General features: G+C 47.6%; 1 protein-coding gene across 11 annotated transcripts in view; it reads right to left on the reverse strand.

Annotated features, from left to right (window-relative positions):
* LOC138754775 (histone-lysine N-methyltransferase EHMT2-like) overlaps positions 1–21,323 on the reverse strand; it is a 129,592-nt gene that overhangs the window by 88,794 nt on the left and 19,475 nt on the right. For all 11 annotated transcript variants that reach the window (XM_069919585.1, XM_069919586.1, XM_069919578.1 and 8 more), the window contains 6 exons: positions 20,625–20,933; positions 16,531–16,814; positions 14,546–14,698; positions 13,401–13,553; positions 9,539–9,673; positions 3,818–3,973 (listed from right to left, as the gene is read on the reverse strand). In XM_069919585.1, the coding sequence (XP_069775686.1) occupies positions 3,818–3,973; positions 9,539–9,673; positions 13,401–13,553; positions 14,546–14,698; positions 16,531–16,814; positions 20,625–20,856 (1,113 nt within the window). In that variant the 5' untranslated portion in view covers positions 20,857–20,933. The remainder of the gene's footprint in view (positions 1–3,817; positions 3,974–9,538; positions 9,674–13,400; positions 13,554–14,545; positions 14,699–16,530; positions 16,815–20,624; positions 20,934–21,323) is intronic.

The raw sequence follows: 21,323 nt of genomic DNA on the forward strand, positions 1-21,323 counted from the left end.
AGTGTATTGGCAATGCCTGAAATACGTATTGTATCCTTGGGAAAATGTTCATTTTAATACAGTTTATCCTTCCTATTAGTGTTAGTGGTAAGTCTTTCCAATGCTCTAAGTCGTCCTGTAATTTTTTCATTAGTGGATAGTAATTGAGTTTATATAGATGGCCGAGGTTTTTATTTATTTGTATACCTAGGTATCTTATTGCTTGCATTTGCCATCTGAATGGTGATTCCTTCTTAAATTTTGAGAAATCCACGTTATTCATTGGCATTGCTTCACTTTTATTTGCGTTAATCTTGTAACCCAACACTTCTCCATATTCCTTCAATTTCTTATGTAATTCTTTTATTGATATTTCTGGTTCTGTTAAGTATACTATAACGTCATCTGCAGATAAACTGATTTTATATTCCTTGACTTTTATTATTATCCCTTTTATTTTATTTTCTGTTCTTATCAATTCTGCTAGTGGTTCTATAGTTAACACGAACAATAAGGGTGATAATGGGCATCCCTGCCTCGTTGAACTGCTTAAGTTAAATTGCTTTGATATATATCCATTTACTGTCACTTTCGCCAATGGCCCCTTATATAGTGCTTTAATCCAATTAATATACTTCTCTGGTAAACTGAATTTTTGTAGTACTTTGTATAAATAATTCCATTCTACTCTGTCAAAGGCCTTCTCTGCGTCTAAAGCAACTGCTACTGTTGGAGCTTTATTCCCTTCTACTGCATGAATTAAGTTAATAAATTTACAAATATTGTCTGTTGTCTATCTTTTTTTAATAAATCCAGTTTGGTCTAGATTTACTATTTTTGGTACATAGTCGGCTAATCTGTTTGCTAATAGTTTAGCTATTATCTTATAATCTGTGTTAAGTAAAGATATTGGTCTATATGACGCTGGTGCGAGTGGATCTTTCCCTGTCTTTGGTATTATTGTAATTATTGCTGTTTTGCATGAATCTGGTAAGCTTTGTGTTTTATCAATCTGGTTGATTACTTCCAGGAGGGGAGGAATTAATAAATCTTTAAATGTTTTATAGAATTCTATTGGGAATCCATCCTCTCCTAGTGTTTTATTATTTGGTAGTTTTTTTATTATCTCTTGTATTTCTACTATTTCAAATGGTTCTGTTAATTTATTTTGTTCCTCTATTTGTAATTTTGGTAGTTCAATTTTAGTTAAAAATTTGTCTATTTTGTCTTCTTTTCCTTCGTTTTCAGTTTGGTATAATTGTTCGTAGAATTCTCTGAAGTTTTCATTCATCTCCGTTGGATTATATGTGATTTGTTTGTCTTTTTTCCTTGATGCCAATACCATTCTCTTAGTTTGTTCTGTCTTAAGCTGCCACGCTAGAATTTTGTGCGTTTTTTTCTACTAGTTCATAATATTTCTGTTTTGTCTTCATTATATTCTTCTCCACCTTATATGTTTGTAGTGTTTCATATTTTATTTTTTTATCTGCCAATTCTCTTCTTTTAGTTGTGTCTTCCTTCATTGCTAATTCTTTTTCTATATTTACTATTTCCCTTTCCAACTGCTCTGTTTCCTGATTGTAGTCCTTCTTCATCTTGGTTACATAACTTATTATTTGCCCTCTGATGACCGCTTTCATTGTGTCCCATAGTATAAACTTATCTTTCACTGATTCCGTATTTATTTCAAAGTACATTTTAATTTGTCTTTCAATTAATTCTCTAAAATCCTGCCTTTTAAGTAGCGTGGAGTTTAATCTCCATCTATACATTCTTGGAGGGATGTCCTCTAACTCTATTGTCAATATCAGGGGTGAGTGGTCCGATAATATTCTAGCTTTATATTCTGTTTTTCTTACTCTGTCTTGCATGCGAGCTGATAACAGGAATAGGTCTATTCTTGAGTATGTTTTATGTCTACCCGAATAATATGAATATTCCTTTTCCTTTGGGTGTTGTTTCCTCCATATATCCAAAAGTTGCATTTCTTGCATCGATTTAATTATAAATTTGGTTACTTTATTATTTCTGTTAATTTTTTTCCCACTTTTATCCATGTTTGAATCCAAATTAAGGTTAAAATCCCCTCCTATTAGTATGTTCCCTTGCGTGTCTGCTATCTTAAAAAAAATATCTTGCATAAATTTTTGATCTTCTTCGTTAGGTGAATATACATTCAGTAAATTCCAAAACTCTGAATATATCTGACATTTTATCATTACATATCTCCCTGCTGGATCTATTATTTCCTCTTCTATTTTAATTGGTACATTTTTGCTGATTAATATAGCTACTCCTCTAGCTTTTGAATTATATGACGCTGCTGTTACATGTCCTACCCAATCTCTCTAAAATAACTATTTTAAGTACCGCTGGGTACTTTAACATAAATTTATATCCTTTTTTCCATAGGATCGCTTTTGCTGTATTAAACTCTTTTCTCTTCTTCAGGAGTTCAAAACTTATGTCTGGATAGAAAAAAATTTTTTGACCTTTGTATTCCAGTGGCTTTTTGTCTTCTCTTATTTTCTTCATTGCTTTCTCCAATATATTTTCTCTCGTTGTATATCTTAGGAATTTTACTAAAATGGATCTTGGTTTTTGTTGTGGCTGTGGTTTAGGGGCTAGTGTTCTATGTGCCCTTTCTATTTTCATTTCTTCCTGTAATTCTGGTCTTCCTAGGACCCTGGGGATCCAATCTTTCATAAATTCTCTCATATTCTTGCCTTCTTCATCTTCCTTAAGGCCCACTATCTTTATATTATTTATTCTATTATAATTTTCCATTATATCTATCTTCTGAGCTAACAGCTCTTGTGTCTCTTTAACTTTTTTATTAGATTCTTCCAATTTATTTTTTAAGTCCTCTACTTCCATTTCTACGGCTGTTTCTTGTTCTTCCAACTTGTCCACTCTTTTTCCTATATCTGACATGACCATCTCTATTCTATTCATTTTTTCTTCTGCACTTTTAATTCTTCTTTTTATTTCACTAAATTCTTGTAGTTGCCATTCTTTTACTGATTCCAAATATTCTTTAAAAAAAAGATATATCCATTGTCTTGCCTTTCCCTTCTTCTTCCATTTCTCTGTGTTCTTCTTCTTCCTCTGGGTTGGTCATCTGTTGTTTCCTTGTTTTCTTTTTACTCTCTTCTTTCTTGTTCTCTTTATTTTCTATGTTCTCTTCCTGTTGTTCTGTTGCAGCTGTCATCCTCAGCTGTGGAGATCGACTCCTCAGCTGGTCCCCCCTCCCGTCAGTGTTTTTTTTTCATGCGCATCGAGCATGCGCAGTTGCGCACTTTTACTTGGCTCCGCGAGCCATTTTTGTAGTCCCGAACTCGGGACTTCCACTGACCTGAGGGAGCGGGCTTCTCTCTCTGCGGCGGGCCTCTTCGGACAGGTCAGGCCTTCACCTTCTTCTTCCGACGTTCTTTCTTCTTCTCTTCTTCCTGTTGCTTTCGACTTTTCTTTCTTCGCTGCCATTTTCTGCCCACCTTTACTTTCACTTTGTTTTAATTTTTATGTTTGTGCCTTTGTGTTTTGTGTGTTTTTTTAAAACTTTTCCGGAGAGGGCTGGAGTTCCCTGACCGGCCACTACTCTATCACATGACACCCAGGCTTTCCTATTTAAGGGGAATTTCTTCATTCTGATTCTCGACACCATTACTGGGAGAAATATGGTCCACATATCTACCCTGTCACTTACACTCAGAATTTTTAATAGTTCAATAAGATAATCTCTCTTTCTTCCGAACAATGCAACGTGAACACACATTGCAGCTTCTAACCCACTGGTACCAGGTTTATGCTGCATAAAGTCTGACCTCCTCTCACTTACCTGGGCCGGGCTGGACCTGAACATGGATTTCCGGGCCCGATGAAGTTTCGGTTTCTCCGCCAGTCCCTGGAGAATGTTCTGCCTCTCTGACGACGCCGTGGAAACCTCACAGCTGCCCTGTCTGATGGTCTCCCTCGGCAGGCCCCTGGCCAGACTCTGAAATGATGCAGGTCACCAAATCACGGGGTTGTTACAGCAGGAGGATGCCATTCAGCCTTTAGGTAGGCAGATGGCTATTTTGTGTAATATTACATGTTCCGTACTATTACATGACAATAAAGGAATCTTGAGTTCAGCTCAGTAAATCTATGCTAACAGTTGGTACAGAAATCTCACCGGTCCTGTTCCTTCAAGTGCTGCTCACTTTGCATATGAAGGCCCTGTTTGCACCCCACTACAGAGAGCAAGTTCCAGACCACCTCCAACTCCCCATCCCAGTAAATCTTGTCTGATTTTAAACCTACATCCCATATAACCATATACAGCACAGAACAGGCCAGTTTGGCCCTTATAGTCCATGTCAGAACAGATCCCCACCCTCCTAGTCCCACTGACCAGCATCTGGTCCATACCCCTCCAATCCGCTCCCCTCCATGTAATTATCCAGTCTTTCCTTAAATGTAAATAACGTCCTTGCTTCAACCACCTCTGCCGAGAGGGGGGGGTGGGGGGGTGGCTTGGGAGGAGGGAGGGGGGGGGGAGAAAAAGTCACTGTATATGTGTGAAAAAGAAAAAGTGTATATCATGGCTAATGTGATTTATGGTGTGAAAAAAAAAAATTAAAAAAAAAAACCCACCTCTGCCGGAAGCATATTCCACATCCCAACCACCCTTTGCGTGAGGAAATTTCCCCTCATGTTCCACTTATAATTTTTCCCTGCAATCTCAAACCACGGCCTCTGGTTTGAATATCCCCCCACTCTTAATTGAAAAAGCCTATCCACGTTGACTCTCTCTGTCCCTTTTAAAATCTTGAATGCCTCCATCAAATCCCCCCTCAATCTTCTACGCTCCAGAGAAAAAAGCCCCAGGCTGCTCAACTTTTCTCTGTAACCCATCGTCCTTCAGTAATTTATTAAATTTTAAATGTCGCCACACTGTGCGATAAATGGCTCTTTTGGCCCACGAGCCCATGCCACTCAATTAACCCTACGGTACATTTTGAATGATGGGGGGTGGGGGGAATCCGGAGCACCCGGAGATAACACACACGCAGATAGAGGGATAGTGCACAGACTCCTTACAGTCAATGCTGGATTCAAAACCTGGCTGCTGGCACCAACACTGCTCCGCTAAACATGCTGCCCCAATTAACGGAAACAGTTTGTTCACAATCCTGTCCATCTCCGACCCATCTTTTCCCAACCTCTGTCCAAGGGTTACAGTCCTAAATTCTCATGTCTCCCCCAGGAGCTGAAACCACCTCCCGCCCACCAACTTGAAACTGCATCAGTTAATCTCGGGGACCATCACATCTCCCTGACAACCAAGTGACCTAAGCTTCATCTTTGGCCCAATTACTGCTCTGGATGGTTTCAATATAACATGCTGGCTTTGTACCCAGTGCCACTGTTTCTGAACTTTGTCAAGTTTATTGTCATCTGATTGCACAAGTACAACCCGATGAAACAATGTTCTCCAGTCCTCGGTGCAAAACAACCGCACATAATTCACATAAAGACAAACAATACACATGGAGGGCAAGTGTTCATATATACAAATAAATAAATACGGTTTCATGAATACAAGAGTCTCGAATGGTCAGTGTGAGCAGCTCCTTTGGTCGTTCTGCATTCTCACTGCTCGTGGGAAGAAGCTGTTCCTCAGCCTGGCCCTGATCCTCCTGTATCTCTTCCCCTGATGGGAGCAGATGAAAAATGCCATGTGCAGGATGGAAGCGGTCCTCAATGATTTTGCGCACCCTCTTCAGACAACGATTCCAGTAGATCTTGTTGATGGGGGCGGGGGAGGGGGGGGAAGGAAGACCCCAGTGATCCTCTCTGCCACTGTTGTGGTCCTGTAGATTGACTTCCGATTAATTTCTCTGCCACTGTTATGGTACTATGGATTGACCTCCAATCCATTTCTCTGCCACCGTTATGGTCCTGTGGATTGACCTCCGATCCATTTCTCTGCAGCAACCGTACCAAAAGTGATGCAGCCGGCCTGGACGCTCTCAATAGAGCTCCTGTAGAACATTGGCATAATGGTGGCCAGTTTCAGACTTCTCAGGAAATGCCTTCCTGTCAAGAATTGTGTGTCCATGATAGGTCACTAGTGAAGTGAACTCCAGGGAACTTGGTGCTCTCCACTCTCTCCTAGAATTATTGATATGTAGTAGAGGATGGTCATTTTTGGTCCTCCCAAAGTCCACATTAAGATTCAGGTTGTTTCTCTCGCACCAGAGCACGAGATTTTCCACCACTTCTCTGTTGTGCGATTCCTCACTGTTGCTGATGAGACCAACCCATTCAGGAACCCAGATGAGTAATAAGTACTCCCTCCTTGAACATCACACATATTGGTCCCTTGACGAGCAGAAAATGGCGGCGCGGCCGGAGCTGCTGTAACGGCAGCACTACTGCTGGTGGGGACCTGGGAGAGTCGAGACACAACGCTATTCTGGAGAGTTCAACCTCCCGGTTCCAATGCCGGTGGCTCCCTACAGGCTTTAAACGGCCTGTTAAAGGAGCTGACGGTGTTTGTAAAGAAAATACAGCAACGGCGGAGGTCTGTGCCAAGGTGGAGGCGGCCGTGAAGGGTGGCAGACTCCAGGAAGCAGCACTCCCAGTTGAGGAGAAGCAGAGATTACCCTCTAGGATCGTGACCAGAGGGGATCAGCGGCTGAGGGATCGGCAAGGGTGGAGGGCGACTGGGGGTTGGGAGAGCAGCACAGGCCGCAGGCTGCTGGAGGCTGGCTCATGGGAACCAGTTGCTGGCGCCAGGATTTGAGAGGGTGCTGAGGCCAAGCAGGACTCCCCGAAGGGCCTCGGATACTGAGGGCTTCCTGATCGTGTCGGAAGTTTGGATCTGGAGCTTGTGTGAAGCTGCAGAGGCTGGAGGTGAGTCCACAGACACTCAGACTCCAAAAGGACTTTCTTTTACTTCTCTTTCTCTCCTACTGTGTGGGACGCCAGGCGACACTAAATTGCAACACTTTGCCTGCCTCACAATTTTGTGTCATATTATATGATCTGTACAATATTTCAATCAAAGAATTTTGAATCTTGAAACCTTGTGACAGGTGAGGTAAACAGGACAAATGCCTTCTCAAATCACTCTTGTTGTGAGCCAGAGGACCCCAAAACCCAGCAGCAATAGATATTCACCAAGACAATTGGTTACTTAAACAAAAGTTGCTTTTAATTATCTTTAAACATGAAAACAGAAGCACACTTTAACTTATCACTATTGATATAACTAACCTAACTAATTCTAAGCGCACGTGTGTGTAATGTGTGTGTGTTCAGAAAAGTTCTCTGGTTCACAGTCCAATCTCACTTCTCATTCCTCCAAGTTCACTGGTTGCAGGTAATTCTTATACTGTGCACAGAATTTAATATGTATAAAGTTCACCAGGCTTTGGTGCTTGAAAGGTAAATGGTTACCGCTCAGGAAGGTTCTTGTCGGTTTAGAGAGAGATTTATTGTTCCAGGACATCCACAACTGATTCCTTTTAAATCAGCCACTCCAGTGTTTTGCCCCCTCAGAGTTCTCCAGATGATAACATCTTTCTTTCAGGTCATCACAGAGTTCCTTCTTGTTTCTCTTATTCCAAGTGAAACATTAGACAGCCAGTCCTCTCTTCTTGCATGAACCACAAGGACTTTGACCAGGCTGAACTAAGAACTCACAACACGTCTTCCAAATGGGGTTTTCCACAAGCTTGCCAGCTTTTCCTGTTTCAGTCCCAGCTGTTGTTGCTGGTTGTAACACTGTAGAAGTGAAGTGTGTGTGTGTCTCTCTCTCTCTCTCTCTGAGAAAAATCTGTTTGACTCTCTCTGCTTGCAAAACCACATGACCCTCTTAGAACAGCAAGTTCCCCTCCAGACAGAAGGTGGCTTGGACAAGTTCTTGCATCTGTTGCCTTTTTATAAACAACAATCCATTAGTGAAGTCTCTTGGGCACTCTCCAAACGTTTTGCAAAGGCTCTGAGGCCCCGACATGTCTGGCATGAGCAGAGCTCCAGTATTTTAAAAAAGATCTGTTTTAAAGTGTTTGTATATGACTTACACTAACAAACCTTTCCCCAATTTATCTCCCAAAAACATATCTATATTCCATCACACTCTCCACTCAGTTTTCCCAAAATGGAGTTTAAGCAAGAGCAGGATAGTCCACTTGCCTGGAAGCTGTTCCCTCTTCTACATTCCATGCACGAAAACACTATCCGAAGTTTTAAAGTAAACTTTGTAACTAAAGGAGAATCCAATTATTTCATGTTCTGAAACCCTATTTAATTCTATGAATAATGCTTTCTGGTTGCAGTTTCACAATTTAGCAACATGGAAATTCAGGGTTTAGTAAGAAGCTGTGAAAGAAACTTTAAATTCTGCTGAAATTTTATTACACAACACTCCAGCATAGAAGAGTCAATGTACTTAATCCTAATTTAGTGTCTTCCCACAATATCAAGAAATTTGACTGACGTGTTTTTTTTTTACAGGCAGTATGGTTAGTGTAGCAGTTAGCAGGGTGCTTTTACAGCGCCAGCAAGCTGGGTTGGAATCCGGCACTGACTGTAAGGAGTTTGTATGTTCTCCCTGTGTCTGTGTGGGTTTCCTCTGAGTGCTCCGGTTTCCTCCCACCCGACAAAATGTAAGGGATTTTAGGTTAATTTGGGTGTAATTAGGCAGGATGAGAAGGCTGGTCAGCAGCTATACTCTGTGAGGAGTCTGAGGAGATTCAGCACGTCGCCAAAGACTCACTTAAACTTCTATAGGAGGACCACGAAGGCACCAACTCTCAAGACAAGAATAAACTCCAGAGGGTGTTAACTCGGCCTGTGGCATCACAGGCACCAGACCTCACTCCGATAAAAGGTGGTGTCTTAAAAACGCAGCCTCTATCCTCAAAAGACCCCCAGCATTCAAGCCATGCCCTCTTCACTCTGCTACCATTGGGAAAATGGTACAGGAGCCTGAAGACTCAGCGGTAATCAATGAACCAAAGACAAGGCCTTACTTTTCTTGCACTGTAATTTTAATTTTTTTTGTCGTAATATTGTAAGATGGGTATAATGTGAATGTTTGTGCTATGTTCATAACAAAATTCTGATTCGACTGACATATGTGTTTTTTTTTACAACACAGGCAGTATGGTTAGCACGGTGTTTTTACTGCGCCAGTAACCGGGGTTCAAATCCAGCACTGTCTGTAAAGAGCTTGTACATTCTCCCCGTGTTTGCATGGGTTTTCTCCAGGTTCTCCGGTTTCCTCTCACCCTTTGAAACATACCAGGGGGTTGTAGGTTAATTTGGGCGTAAATGAGCAGGACGGGTTTAAATAGAACCATAGAACAGTATAAAACAGGCCCCTTCGGCCTTCTAGTCTGTCCTGAGCCTTTTTTTGCCTAGTCCCACTGACCTGCTCCCAGTCTATAGCCTCTGTAATGGCTGGAATCAGCTTCTACTGTGCTACAATGTTTTAATTTGATTTTTTTTAACACACACTTGCAGTAAATGTGAGCAGGTTGTCAGATACCCACATCATTCCACATACCTGACTGATGCTTCCTCCAAGATGCGACTTCCTTGCCTTATGGACCTCAGGATAGTCCCCTGGAGCCAGGACACTGGTCTCCATCTCCTCAGCAACGTCTCTGAGTGGTTGGCTGCTCATTTTCATGGCCAATGCCTGTGGGTCAGTCAGAACAAAGGGTCAGGTGCAGGGGACAAAGAACAAATGGCGAAAAGCAGAAGTAAGTGAAGGAAACAACAATGTGAGGGAAGGAGGTGGGAGGGAGAGAGAGGAGGAAGGGTTGAGGGCAGGGATGGGGAGGTGAGAGAAGGAGGAGGGTAGGGAAAGTGGAGAGGAAGGATGGGAGTGAGAGAAGGAAACTAGCTAGCAGCGAGCAACTACATTCTACATTCAAGCATGCAACATCAAGGATCACCACAGGGAGGGAAGGAGGTGGGGAGCAAGTGGGTGAGGGAAGGAGGTGGGGAGCAAATGCATGAGGGAAGGAGGTGGGGAGGACGTGGGTGAGGGAAGGAGGTGGGGAGGACGTGGGTGAGGGAAGGAGGTGGGGAGGACGTGGGTGAGGGAAGGAGGTGGGGAGCAAGTGGGTGAGGGAAGGAGGTGGGGAGCAAGTGGATGAGGGAAGGTGGTGGGGAGGACGTGGGTGAGGGAAGGAGGTGGGGAGGACGTGGGTGAGGGAAGGAGGTGGGGAGGACGTGGGTGAGGGAAGGAGGTGGGGAGCAAGTGGGTGAGGGAAGGAGGTGGGGAGCAAGTGGGTGAGGGAAGGAGGTGGGGAGCAAGTGGGTGAGGGAAGGTGGTGGGGAGCAGGTGGGTGGAGGAAGTGGGTGAGGGAAGGAGGTGGGGAGGAAGTGGGTGAGGGAAGGAGGTGGGGAGGAAGTGGGTGAGGGAAGGAGGTGGGGAGGAAATGTGTGAGGGAAGTTGGGGAGGAACTGGGTGAGGGAAGGAGGTGGGGAAGAAGTGGGTGAGGGAAGGTGGTAGGGAGAAAGTGGGTAAGGGAAGGTGGTGGGGTTTGAAGTGGGTGAGGGAAGGAGGTGGGTTGGAAGTGGGTGAGGGAAGGTGGTGAGGAGGAAGTGGGTGAGGGAAGGTGGTGGAGAGGAAGTGGGTGAGGGAAGGTGGTGAGTGGAGGAAGTGGGTGAGGGAAGGAGGTGGGGAGGAAGTGGGTGAGGGAAGGTGGGGAGGAAGTGGGTGAGGGAAGGTGGTGGGGAAGAAGTGGGTGAGGGAAGGTGGTGGGGAGGAAGTGGGTGAGGGAAGGTAGTGAGCGGAGGAACTGGGTGAGGGAAGGAGGAGGGGAGGACGTGGATGAGGGAAGGAGATGGGGAGCAAGTGAGTGAGGGAAGGAGGTGGGGAGCAAGTGAGTGAGGGAAGGAGGTGGGGAGCAAGTGAGTGAGGGAAGGAGGTGGGGAGCAAGTGGGTGAGGGAAGGTGGTGGGGAGAAGGTGGGTGAGGGAAGGTGGTGGGGAGAAGGTGGGTGAGGGAAGGAGGTGGGGAGGAAGTGGGTGAGGGAAGGAGGTGGGGAGGAAGTGGGTGAGGGAAGGAGGTGGGGAGGAAGTGGGTGAGGGAAGGAGGTGGGGAGGAAGTGGGTGAGGGAAGGAGGTGGGGAGGAAATGTGTGAGGGAAGTTGGGGAGGAACTGGGTGAGGGAAGGAGGTGGGGAAGAAGTGGGTGAGGGAAGGTGGTAGGGAGAAAGTGGGTAAGGGAAGGTGGTGGGGTTTGAAGTGGGTGAGGGAAGGAGGTGGGTTGGAAGTGGGTGAGGGAAGGTGGTGAGGAGGAAGTGGGTGAGGGAAGGTGGTGGAGAGGAAGTGGGTGAGGGAAGGTGGTGAGCGGAGGAAGTGGGTGAGGGAAGGAGGTGGGAAGTGGGTGAGGGAAGGTGGGGAGGAAGTGGGTGAGGGAAGGTGGTGGGGAGGAAGTGGGTGAGGGAAGGTGGTGGGGAGGAAGTGGGTGAGGGAAGGTGGTGGGGAGGAAGTGGGTGAGGGAAGGTGGTGGGGAGGAAGTGGGTGAGGGAAGGTAGTGAGCGGAGGAAGTGGGTGAGGGAAGGAGGTGGGGAGGACGTGGGCGAGGGAAGGTGGTGGGGAGGAAGTGGGTGAGGGAAGGAGGTGGGGTGCGTGAGGGAAGGTGGGGAGGAAGTGGGTGAGGGAAGGTGGTGGGGAGGAAGTGGGTGAGGGAAGGTGGTGGGGAGGAAGTGGGTGAGGGAAGGTGGTGGGGAGGAAGTGGGTGAGGGAAGGTGGTGGGGAGGAAGTGGGTGAGGGAAGGTGGTGGGGAGGAAGTGGGTGAGGGAAGGTAGTGAGCGGAGGAAGTGGGTGAGGGAAGGTAGTGAGCGGAGGAAGTGGGTGAGGGAAGGAGGTGGGGAGGACGTGGGTGAGGGAAGGTGGTGGGGAGGAAGTGGGTGAGGGAAAGTGGTGGGGAGGAAGTGGGTGAGGGAAGGTAGTGAGCGGAGGAAGTGGGTGAGGGAAGGAGGTGGGGAGGACGTGGGTGAGGGAAGGTGGTGGGGAGGAAGTGGGTGAGGGAAAGTGGTGGGGAGGAAGTGGGTGAGGGAAGGTAGTGAGCGGAGGAAGTGGGTGAGGGAAGGAGGTGGGTTGGAAGTGGGTGAGGGAAGGTGGTGAGGAGGAAGTGGGTGAGGGAAGGTGGTGGAGAGGAAGTGGGTGAGGGAAGGTGGTGGGGAGGAAGTGGGTGAGGGAAGGTGGTGGGGAGGAAGTGGGTGAGGGAAGGTGGTGGGGAGGAAGTGGGTGAGGGAAGGTGGTGGGGAGGAAGTGGGTGAGGGAAGGTAGTGAGCGGAGGAAGTGGGTGAGGGAAGGAGGTGGGGAGGACGTGGGCGAGGGAAGGTGGTGGGGAGGAAGTGGGTGAGGGAAGGAGGTGGGGTGGGTGAGGGAAGGTGGGGAGGAAGTGGGTGAGGGAAGGTGGTGGGGAGGAAGTGGGTGAGGGAAGGTGGTGGGGAGGAAGTGGGTGAGGGAAGGTGGTGAGGAGGAAGTGGGTGAGGGAAGGTGGTGGGGAGGAAGTGGGTGAGGGAAGGTGGTGGGGAGGAAGTGGGTGAGGGAAGGTGGTGGGGAGGAAGTGGGTGAGGGAAGGTAGTGAGCGGAGGAAGTGGGTGAGGGAAGGTAGTGAGCGGAGGAAGTGGGTGAGGGAAGGAGGTGGGGAGGACGTGGGTGAGGGAAGGTGGTGGGGAGGAAGTGGGTGAGGGAAAGTGGTGGGGAGGAAGTGGGTGAGGGAAGGTAGTGAGCGGAGGAAGTGGGTGAGGGAAGGAGGTGGGGAGGAAGTGGGTGAGGGAAGGTGGTGGGGAGGAAGTGGGTGAGGGAAGGTAGTGAGCGGAGGAAGTGGGTGAGGGAAGGAGGTGGGGAGGACGTGGGTGAGGGAAGATGGTGGGGAGGAAGTGGGTGAGGGAAGGTGGTGGGGAGGAAGTGGGTGAGGGAAGGTAGTGAGCGGAGGAAGTGGGTGAGGGAAGGAGGTGGGGAGGACGTGGGTGAGGGAAGGTGGTGGGGAGGAAGTGGGTGAGGGAAGGTGGTGGAGGGGAAGTGGGTGAGGGAGGGAGTCAGGAGGTAAGGAGGAAGCAGATGGGAAGGAAGCAAGTAAGAAGATAAAGGGAATGATATGAAATGGAGGGTGGTGGTGTGACTAGATAGCAATGGGAAGGTGGATGAGAAGTGAAAGGGAGGAGGGAGCGGAGAGAGGTATGACTGTCAATGGGAGGTGGTGAATGGGAGGGGGAGGGCAAGGCCTGGAGGAGGAATGATTGAGGGAAGAAAAGAGAGAGCAACCACAATCCGTAGCATCCTCCTCCCACATTCAAACGCAGTGACAACCCTCATTCAACACAACTGCAACGGAGCAGAACTCCCTCTGTCACACCACACTTCACCCACCGCGCGCTCGGGGTGGGGGGGGTGTGTGTACCTGACTAAAGCCCCCTTTCATTATCGACTTCCTGGCTCTGTGGACCTCCTGGTTCTCATCCTGAGGCAGGCCCGTGTGCTCCACCTCTGCAGCCCCTCCTGGGGGCTGGCTCGCCCGCTCAATGGGCAAGCTGCCCAATTTCTCTGCCAAGCTCTGTTAGGCAAAGAACGGGGGAAGATACTCAGTCACAAACTCACATTCATCATGAACACATGTGTGGCTGAGCATGCGCCCAAACTGTACCTCCCTTAACTGTACGATGTAACTCAACATCTTCCTCACACAGTTATTTTTCCTGAGCCATACACAAATGTGCCGAAGAAACTCACAGCAAACATGGTGAGTAAAGGGTAATCAACGTTTTGGGCCTCAAGGTATGAGCAAAACGCAGATGGGTGACTGGGAAGGGAGAGGAGCACAGGCTCAGAGTTAAGACGTTACAGGTGGGGTAAGGGGCACAGATAGCGGTGACAGATAGGAGGGTAGCTGAGAAGTGATGGGGAAAGGGTACCCCTCTGATGGGAGAGGGAAGGGGATGGGGAGCTGGTGGGAAAGAGACTGGGGGATAGGGAAAGAAAGAGACTCTCAGGGAAGGGGTTCAATGGAAACTGTTGATTTTAATGTCAATCTGGTTGGAGAGTGCCCAGAGGGAATAGGTACAGTTGGCACAGCGGTTAATGTAACACCTTTACAGCGATCAGGACCGGGGTTCGAATCCCACACTGTCTGTAAGGAGTTTGTATGTTCTCCCCGTGTCTGGGTGGGGTTTCCCCAGGGGCTCCAGTTTCCTCCCACCATTTGAAACACACTGGGTTAATTGGGCAGAATGGACTTGTGGGCCAAAATGGCCTGTTACCATGTTGTTTCTCCAATTTACAGTTTGGCTTTGCACAAGGCCATGGATGGACATGTTGGTGTGGAAATGGTATGTGTTGAACTGAAAGGGTTGGCACCTGAGAGGCAGCGAACTGAGCGAAGATGCTCAACGAAACAATCTCCCAGTCTGTGTCCGGTCTCAGTGATGTAATTCTGCCCAGATATCTCCAGCTCTCCCTCCTGCATCATCTCCCCAGCCATGCATTGACCCTCCTGTTTCAACACTCTGAATTCCCAACCCTTATCTCTGGCGTGGCACAGCTCCATACCTGACTGAAGCTGCCCTTTAATATCGACTTCCTCGCTCTGTGGCCCTCCCGGCTCTCGTCTTGAGACTGGGCCACGTATTCCACCTCTGCAACAGCACCAGGGGTCTGGCTCACCCACTCGGAGGCGAGGCTCCCCATCTCTGCTGACGTTCTCTGTACACAAATGGACAGAAATAGGTGAGATGAAACACGAGGAGGTGAAACAGGGTTCTTGACAACGAAGTGCCTGAGGACCAAGAACTTAAACTCAACCAAGCAGATTTCTGCATGCACAACAAAGGCTTGACGAGGCCTCAAGGTTGGAGTCTTCATATGGGTGAGCTGGTGAATGTTAACAGGGTGAGCGGAGGATGTTTGTATAGAACAGGAAAGTAAGTTGGAGAAAATTAATCTGTGCAGTTAATATACTGATACTCAGAGTACCTCACTGTATTTAACCAGCAGAAATTTGTACCGCCCCTCAGGGCACTGTGGCCAGATCGGCATGGTGCAACACTGTTACCCACTGCCTGGGTTCGAAACCAGTGCTGTTTTGTCGTTCTCCCTGTGTCTGCGAGGGTTTTCCCCGGGTGCTCCAGGTTTCTCCCACAATCCAAAACGTACAAGGTTAATTTGGGTGTAATTGGGCGAACGGGTTTAAATAGCCGGAATCGTGCTGCAAATATATTTTTTAAAAATTTAAACATTTAATTCCTCCCACCGTTCAAAACATTTGGGGCAGCACGGGCTTGTGGCTCGAAGGGGCCTGTTAGCATGCTGAATGTCTCAAGGCCGGTACAATTGGTGTCGCGGTTAACACAACGCCTTTACAGCGCCAGCAGCCAGGACAGGACCGGGGCTCGAATCCCACACCGTTCGCAAGGAGTTCTCCCCGTGTCTGCTTGGATTTTCTCCGGCGGCTCTGGTTTCCTCCCACCATGTAAAAACGTATCGAGGGTATAGACTAATGGGGTGTAAATTGCACGGACCTGTAGACCAAAATGGCTGATTAACATGCTGTTATGTCTAAATTTAAATCTTCTCATTCACAGGCTCAGCAGCCAATGAAGAGCTAAATCCCTTCTTGTGATGCAGTCACATGGCATGTAACTCCATGCATAGCACCGTGACAATGTATCATCTGTTTCAGTACTGACAATCGGGTACAAGAATCTGATGTTTAAACCAGGTCATGGCACTCCCTCAGCACTCAACTGGAGTGTCGGATGGAATTTTGCTCCAAATGTTTGGAGTGGGATTTTTCAAGTTAACAAAACCCTTGCTGTTCCGAGGCCGGTGACTTAGGAGGAGAGCTGGAGTTGTTTTCTTGGAAGAAATGATGTGAGGTGATTTAATTCAAGACTGCAAAATTCTGAGAGGCCCCTGCGGGGATCAGGAAGGATCCATTTCCCTTTGTAGAGAGGTGTGTGACAAGCAAGACTGCTTTAAATTAATTGACACTATGGGATGGAACTTCCTGCCTTAAGTCTGCCTCAGGCAGTCCCCTGACAGTCACCGAGTGAAATTTTAAATTAATATTTTAAAAAATTTACTCACACAACACAGCATCAGGCCATTTTGGCCCACGAGCCCTTACCACTCAATTATACCCAATTGACCTACAACCCCCTCCCTCCCTCCATAGGTTTTGAACAGTGGGAGGAACTCAGAGGATTCAGAGGAAACCCATATGGGATACGGGGAGAATGTACCAACTCCTTACAGTAGGTGCAGGATTTGGACCCCTGCCCCGATCGCTAGCGCTGTAACAACGTCGTGCTAAGCACTGCACCAACTGTGCCCCACCCTGTGTTTTCAGTTGATCTGTCCACCAGCTCACAGAACTCTGTGACTCACGCTCCCACCCACCTCTAGCCTCAACTGGTGACCACTCTGAGGAGGCAAGTCTCCCTTCCCTGTTCACCCCGTCTGAACCACAAGGATGGGTGCCATTGTGCCTACACATTTACCCTACACTGCCCGCAGGCGTGGCACACGTGTCGTACCTGAGCAGCGCTGGGCCTGGATATCGATTTCCGCGCCTTGTGGACCCTGGGCTTCTCATCCGGAGCCAAGTTCAGAGTGGGCGCCGGAGCCGCGGTTGAAGCTGGAGAAGGAGCTGGAGGTGGTGCCGCCTCGTTGCCAGCCCTGCTACTCGGCACGCTCAGCAGCTTCATGGCGAGGCTCTGGATGGAGCTGGGAGACTTACTGATCCCGGTTAGTGTCATCTTGGCACGGTTGGCCCCCAGAACCTTGCTGGGGGAGGCAGGGAAGGTTTTAGCAGCATGACCTGTAGGTGACAGGAACCATTAGATCAGAACAGCACAGGAAAAGGACATGTTTACTCCTAATTGGCTCTTTTTGTTCTACTTTCTCCCTCTTTCCCTGCAATATTTATTCAAGTTTTCACACCAACCCCTTTCAAAAGTTCCTATTAAACCCTCTCAACAGACACAATCACACACATTTACAGTAAAAGTAATGAGTGGTATCGAGCAGTAGTTTTCAAACTTTTTCTTTCACTCACATTTCACCTTAAGTAATCCCTATGCTGTCGGTGCTCTGTGATACATAAGGGATTGCTTAAGGAGGGATGTGAGTGGAAAGAAAAAGTTTGAAAACCATTGTTTTAATCGTCCCTCATTGACTCATTTTGTGCACGGTTTCATCGCTCCAATGAAAATGGGCCAATGACCATTTTTCTCAAGTAAAATATTTCAGAAACAATGGGGTCGAGAGCAGTGGTTCTCAACCTTCCCTTCACTCACCGACCACCTTAAGTAACCCTTCCTAATCAGAGCACCTATGGCATAGGGATTATTTAAGGTGGTTAGTGAGTGGAAAGAAAAAATTTGGAAACCATTGGTATAGAGTGAATTAAAACAGGCTTTTAACACTGGGGTTAGGTGAGACAAGAACTAAAAGGTCAAAGTTAAGGGTGAAAGGGAAACATTAGGAGTGGCACAGTTGGCATTGGTCAGTACACTTAGGATAATGGTCAGTGACTCAGGTTCAAATCTGGTGCTGTCTGTAAGGAGTTTGTACCTTCTCCCTGTGTCTGCGTGGGTTTTCCCCAGGGGGGTGGGGGGGGGGTCTCCGGTTTCCTCCCATCCTTCAAAACCTTAGGTCAGTCTGGTGTAATTGGGCGGCAAGGGCCTGTGGGCAGGAAGGGCCGGTTCCCATGCTGCATGTCTACATTAAAAAAATTTTTAAATAACCTCGACGCAGAGAGTGGTGGGAGGGTGGGACGAGCTGCCAGATGAAGTGGATGAACTCGGCCTTAATTTTGTAATTTAAGAAACATATGGATGGGAGGGGTATGGAGGGCTAGGTGCAGGTCAATAGGACCAGGCAGAATAATAGTTCAGCACAGACTAGACGGCCCAAAGGGTCTGTTTCTGTTCTATGGTTCTACAAGTGGTATCAATGCATGTGACTCCCCACACTCTCCCAACCTCTTGATTAATTAATAGTGGCAGAATAAAATCTTCTGTTTTATTTATTTCATTAACAATGTAGTGTAATATTTTGCAATTTCACTGCTTGCAGTAGAGTAAAATATTAAACCCACAAGAAAATGTGGCCACTTTGAAAAATAAATATTTATTCTGCCTTGTCTAATGCTATTCCATAAATAGACTCGTTAAAGGGCCTTAGTTCTTTCATCCACCCCAAGTCTTTCATGGCTTCCAAAAATACCCAGAAATCAGACTTGAGACAGTTATCATTGCACACTGCTTTTCACATAATGCAAGATCCTACACTGCTTCCGGAGAGTGCCCGAAACTTAAACCCCAGCTACAAGACTTTGGTGGCATGGTTTGCCCAGCGGTTAGTACAATGCTATTACGCTGCTAGTGACCCAGGCTCAATATCGATACTGTGTGTAAGAATATGTTCTCCCCGTGTCTGCGTGGATTTCCTCTGGGTGCTCTGGTTTAAATTTTAAAATATTTTTTTAATTTGAAATTTAGACATGCAGCAGATCCTTTTGGCCCACGATTGACCTACGATTCCTGGTAGGTTTTGAAAGGTGGGAGGAAAATGGAGCCCCCAGGGAAAACCCATACAGACGGGGGGGGGGGGGGGGGGGGGGGGGGAGGGGGGGTGGGGGGGTGGGGAGAGAATGTACCAACTCCTGACAGACGTGAGATTCCAACCCCAGTCCCAATCACTGGCACTGTAACAACGTGGTGTGAAAACTGTGCCACCATCCCACCTTCTAAAAGTAACAGGGTTTGGTAGGTTAATTGGGGTGGCACAGGTTTCAAGGACCAAAAGAATCATCTACCATGCTATATAATTGAAATAAAAAGCAGTAGTTATTGCTACAAATGTCCAGAAGCTTGGTTAAAGAGACCAGTTTTAAGTGGGACAAGTTTTAGTGAGAGAACCCAGGAAGCTCCTCCACTCAATCAGATCAAACCTTGTCCTCATTACAATGCTCGTGCCCCTACCCCATAACCCTAAACTATACCCACAGACCATTATCTACTTTGGGCTTCTCTGCAATAGGGTCTCTGCGGATCCCTTGAGGTAGGGTGAGGGGAGAATCTCCTCGTCTCTTAGTTTAAATGAGCAACTCCTTTTCTGAGAAACTATGCCCAACACATTGACGATGTTAAGGGCCTTATGAATTTCAAGGGAATAAACTCATTCTTCTCAGCTCCTGTGAATGTCAGCCCAACTTGACGCAAGATAATCCCAGGAATGAATATAGTGAAGTTTCTCTGAACTGCCCGCTAGGGTAAATATACCACCGAGAGATTTAAAAAATAGCGAGAGGCAAAGGTAAGTTTTTTCCTCAAAATTAGAGGGCAGAGGTTCAAAGTGAGAGAGGAATTATTAAAAGGGGTTGAAACTTAAAAGTTTTCAGCTGCTGTGATTCTAGTAACAACGCACAGAAATGCTGCAGGAACTCAGCCGGTCTCGCTGACATATATTCCCCTCTCCTCTTTCTGCCATCATGACTACTTCACCCATTCCTCCATCCCCACCGACCGTCCCCTTGGCACTTACCCTGGTGACTGCAAGAGGTGGTCCACTTACACCCACACCTCCTCCTTCACCGCCACTGCAGCCCTTCCAAGTGAATCTGCAGGGGGTTCCCTATTCATCCGGTGCAACTGTTGTGGTCTCCTCTACGTTGGAGAGACTGGGTGATCGCTTCATTGAGCACCTCGACTCTGTCCGCCACAATAGCGTGGATCTCCCGGTGGCCACCCATTTCAATTTACCGACCCACTTCCTTGCTGGCATGTCTGTCCATGGTCTCGGGCACTGCCAGACTAAGGCCACCCCCAGATTGAAGGAGCAACACCCCATCTTCCATCTGGGTACCCTCCAACTGTTTGAGCCCCTTCATCTTCCTCCCTGCCTCCTTTCCTCTAGTTTTCTCTCTTCCCTTGTCTTCATTCAGAGCCAAAATCAATTCTCACTTTTCCTCATATCCAATTAACACCGATTGATCTGGACTCCGCCACCCCCCCCCCCCCCCCCACCGCGACCCCCCTAACCATTCTTCCCCCTTTCTCTCCCCAATCTTTAATTCAGGTGCCTGCCTGCTTTTTGCTTACACCCCCCCCCCCCCACCTCCAGTTTTAATTCCATACGGAATATTTTGGAAAGTCAAGGACCAAGAGCTCAAGCCTGAAACATGGGTAATATATCTTTACCACCACTGGACGCTGCGAGACCTGCTGACTTCCTCCAGCAAGTCTGAAGATTTCACAGGAACCTGAAGCATAACAAAGGATGGTGGTGGTGGGATGTGGAGTGAGCTGCCAGAGGAAGTGTTGACAATTACAATGATTAAAAGACCTTTAGGCGGTGATGTGGATTGGAAAGATTTCCAGGGACGTGGACCAACCCAATGTGGGCAAATGGAACTAACTCAGATAGCCAGCTTGACCGGTGTGGAGGGTTTGGGCAGATTTAGTATTTGTGCTGCAGTAATTTGACCTCCTCAAATAAGGAGATGAGGTGTACAGGTGATGGTCAAATTAAGAGCATGAGGTGGTGGGGGTGGCTGAAGAGAACTGGAAAGCCTGAGGGAAGAGGGGCCCAGGTGGGAAGGCAGAAGGAACTTCACTGGAGATACCTTTGGGAAGTGGTTGAGCTGTGGTTCGACTGGTGGTCCCTGCTTCCGAGGACTGGGGTTCAAAGCCCAGGCAGATCTCCTCGGGTTTGCAGGGTGCCTCTCTGCTGTTCGAACTGTCCTCCCGGATGGGTGAACCTGTGTCAGCTTCTGCCTCAGGGGTCTCTGAAACAGCATCCTGACCGGTGCCGGAGCAAGGCGATTCCTTGTTGTTCTGTGAGGCAATGTTTCCCATCAGGACGCCAGTCTTCACCGTCAGATTTGTCCCCTGTCCCAGTCTCCTGGAGGCTGTTTCATTCACGTCACCAGTGCCTGCAGAAGTAAAAGCCCCACCACGTTTATTCCCTGGATTATAGAGCATGTGCACATCACACCCTCTCCCCAGTGATACCCAACATAAGGGAGAGACAAGGGAGGCAAAGGTGTGAAATTAGAACCATAGAACCTAGAACATTACAGCACAGAAAACAGGCCCTCTGGCCTTTCCAGTCCATGCTGAGTTATTTTGCTGCCTGGTCCCACTGTCCTCAATACCACTCCCATCCACCTCCAGGTGCTCCTCATCTTACGATAGGGTCACATTCCGGCAAACACATTGTAAGTCGATAAAGAATCTCACACCTCCCACACTATAAAACCCATTAAGGCACACAGCTGAAAGCACACTGGACTTGAAGAATATATGAAACATCGAACTAAAAT

This window comes from Narcine bancroftii, chromosome 2 (genome assembly GCF_036971445.1).
Source record: "Narcine bancroftii isolate sNarBan1 chromosome 2, sNarBan1.hap1, whole genome shotgun sequence".
Lineage (NCBI taxonomy): Eukaryota > Metazoa > Chordata > Chondrichthyes > Torpediniformes > Narcinidae > Narcine > Narcine bancroftii.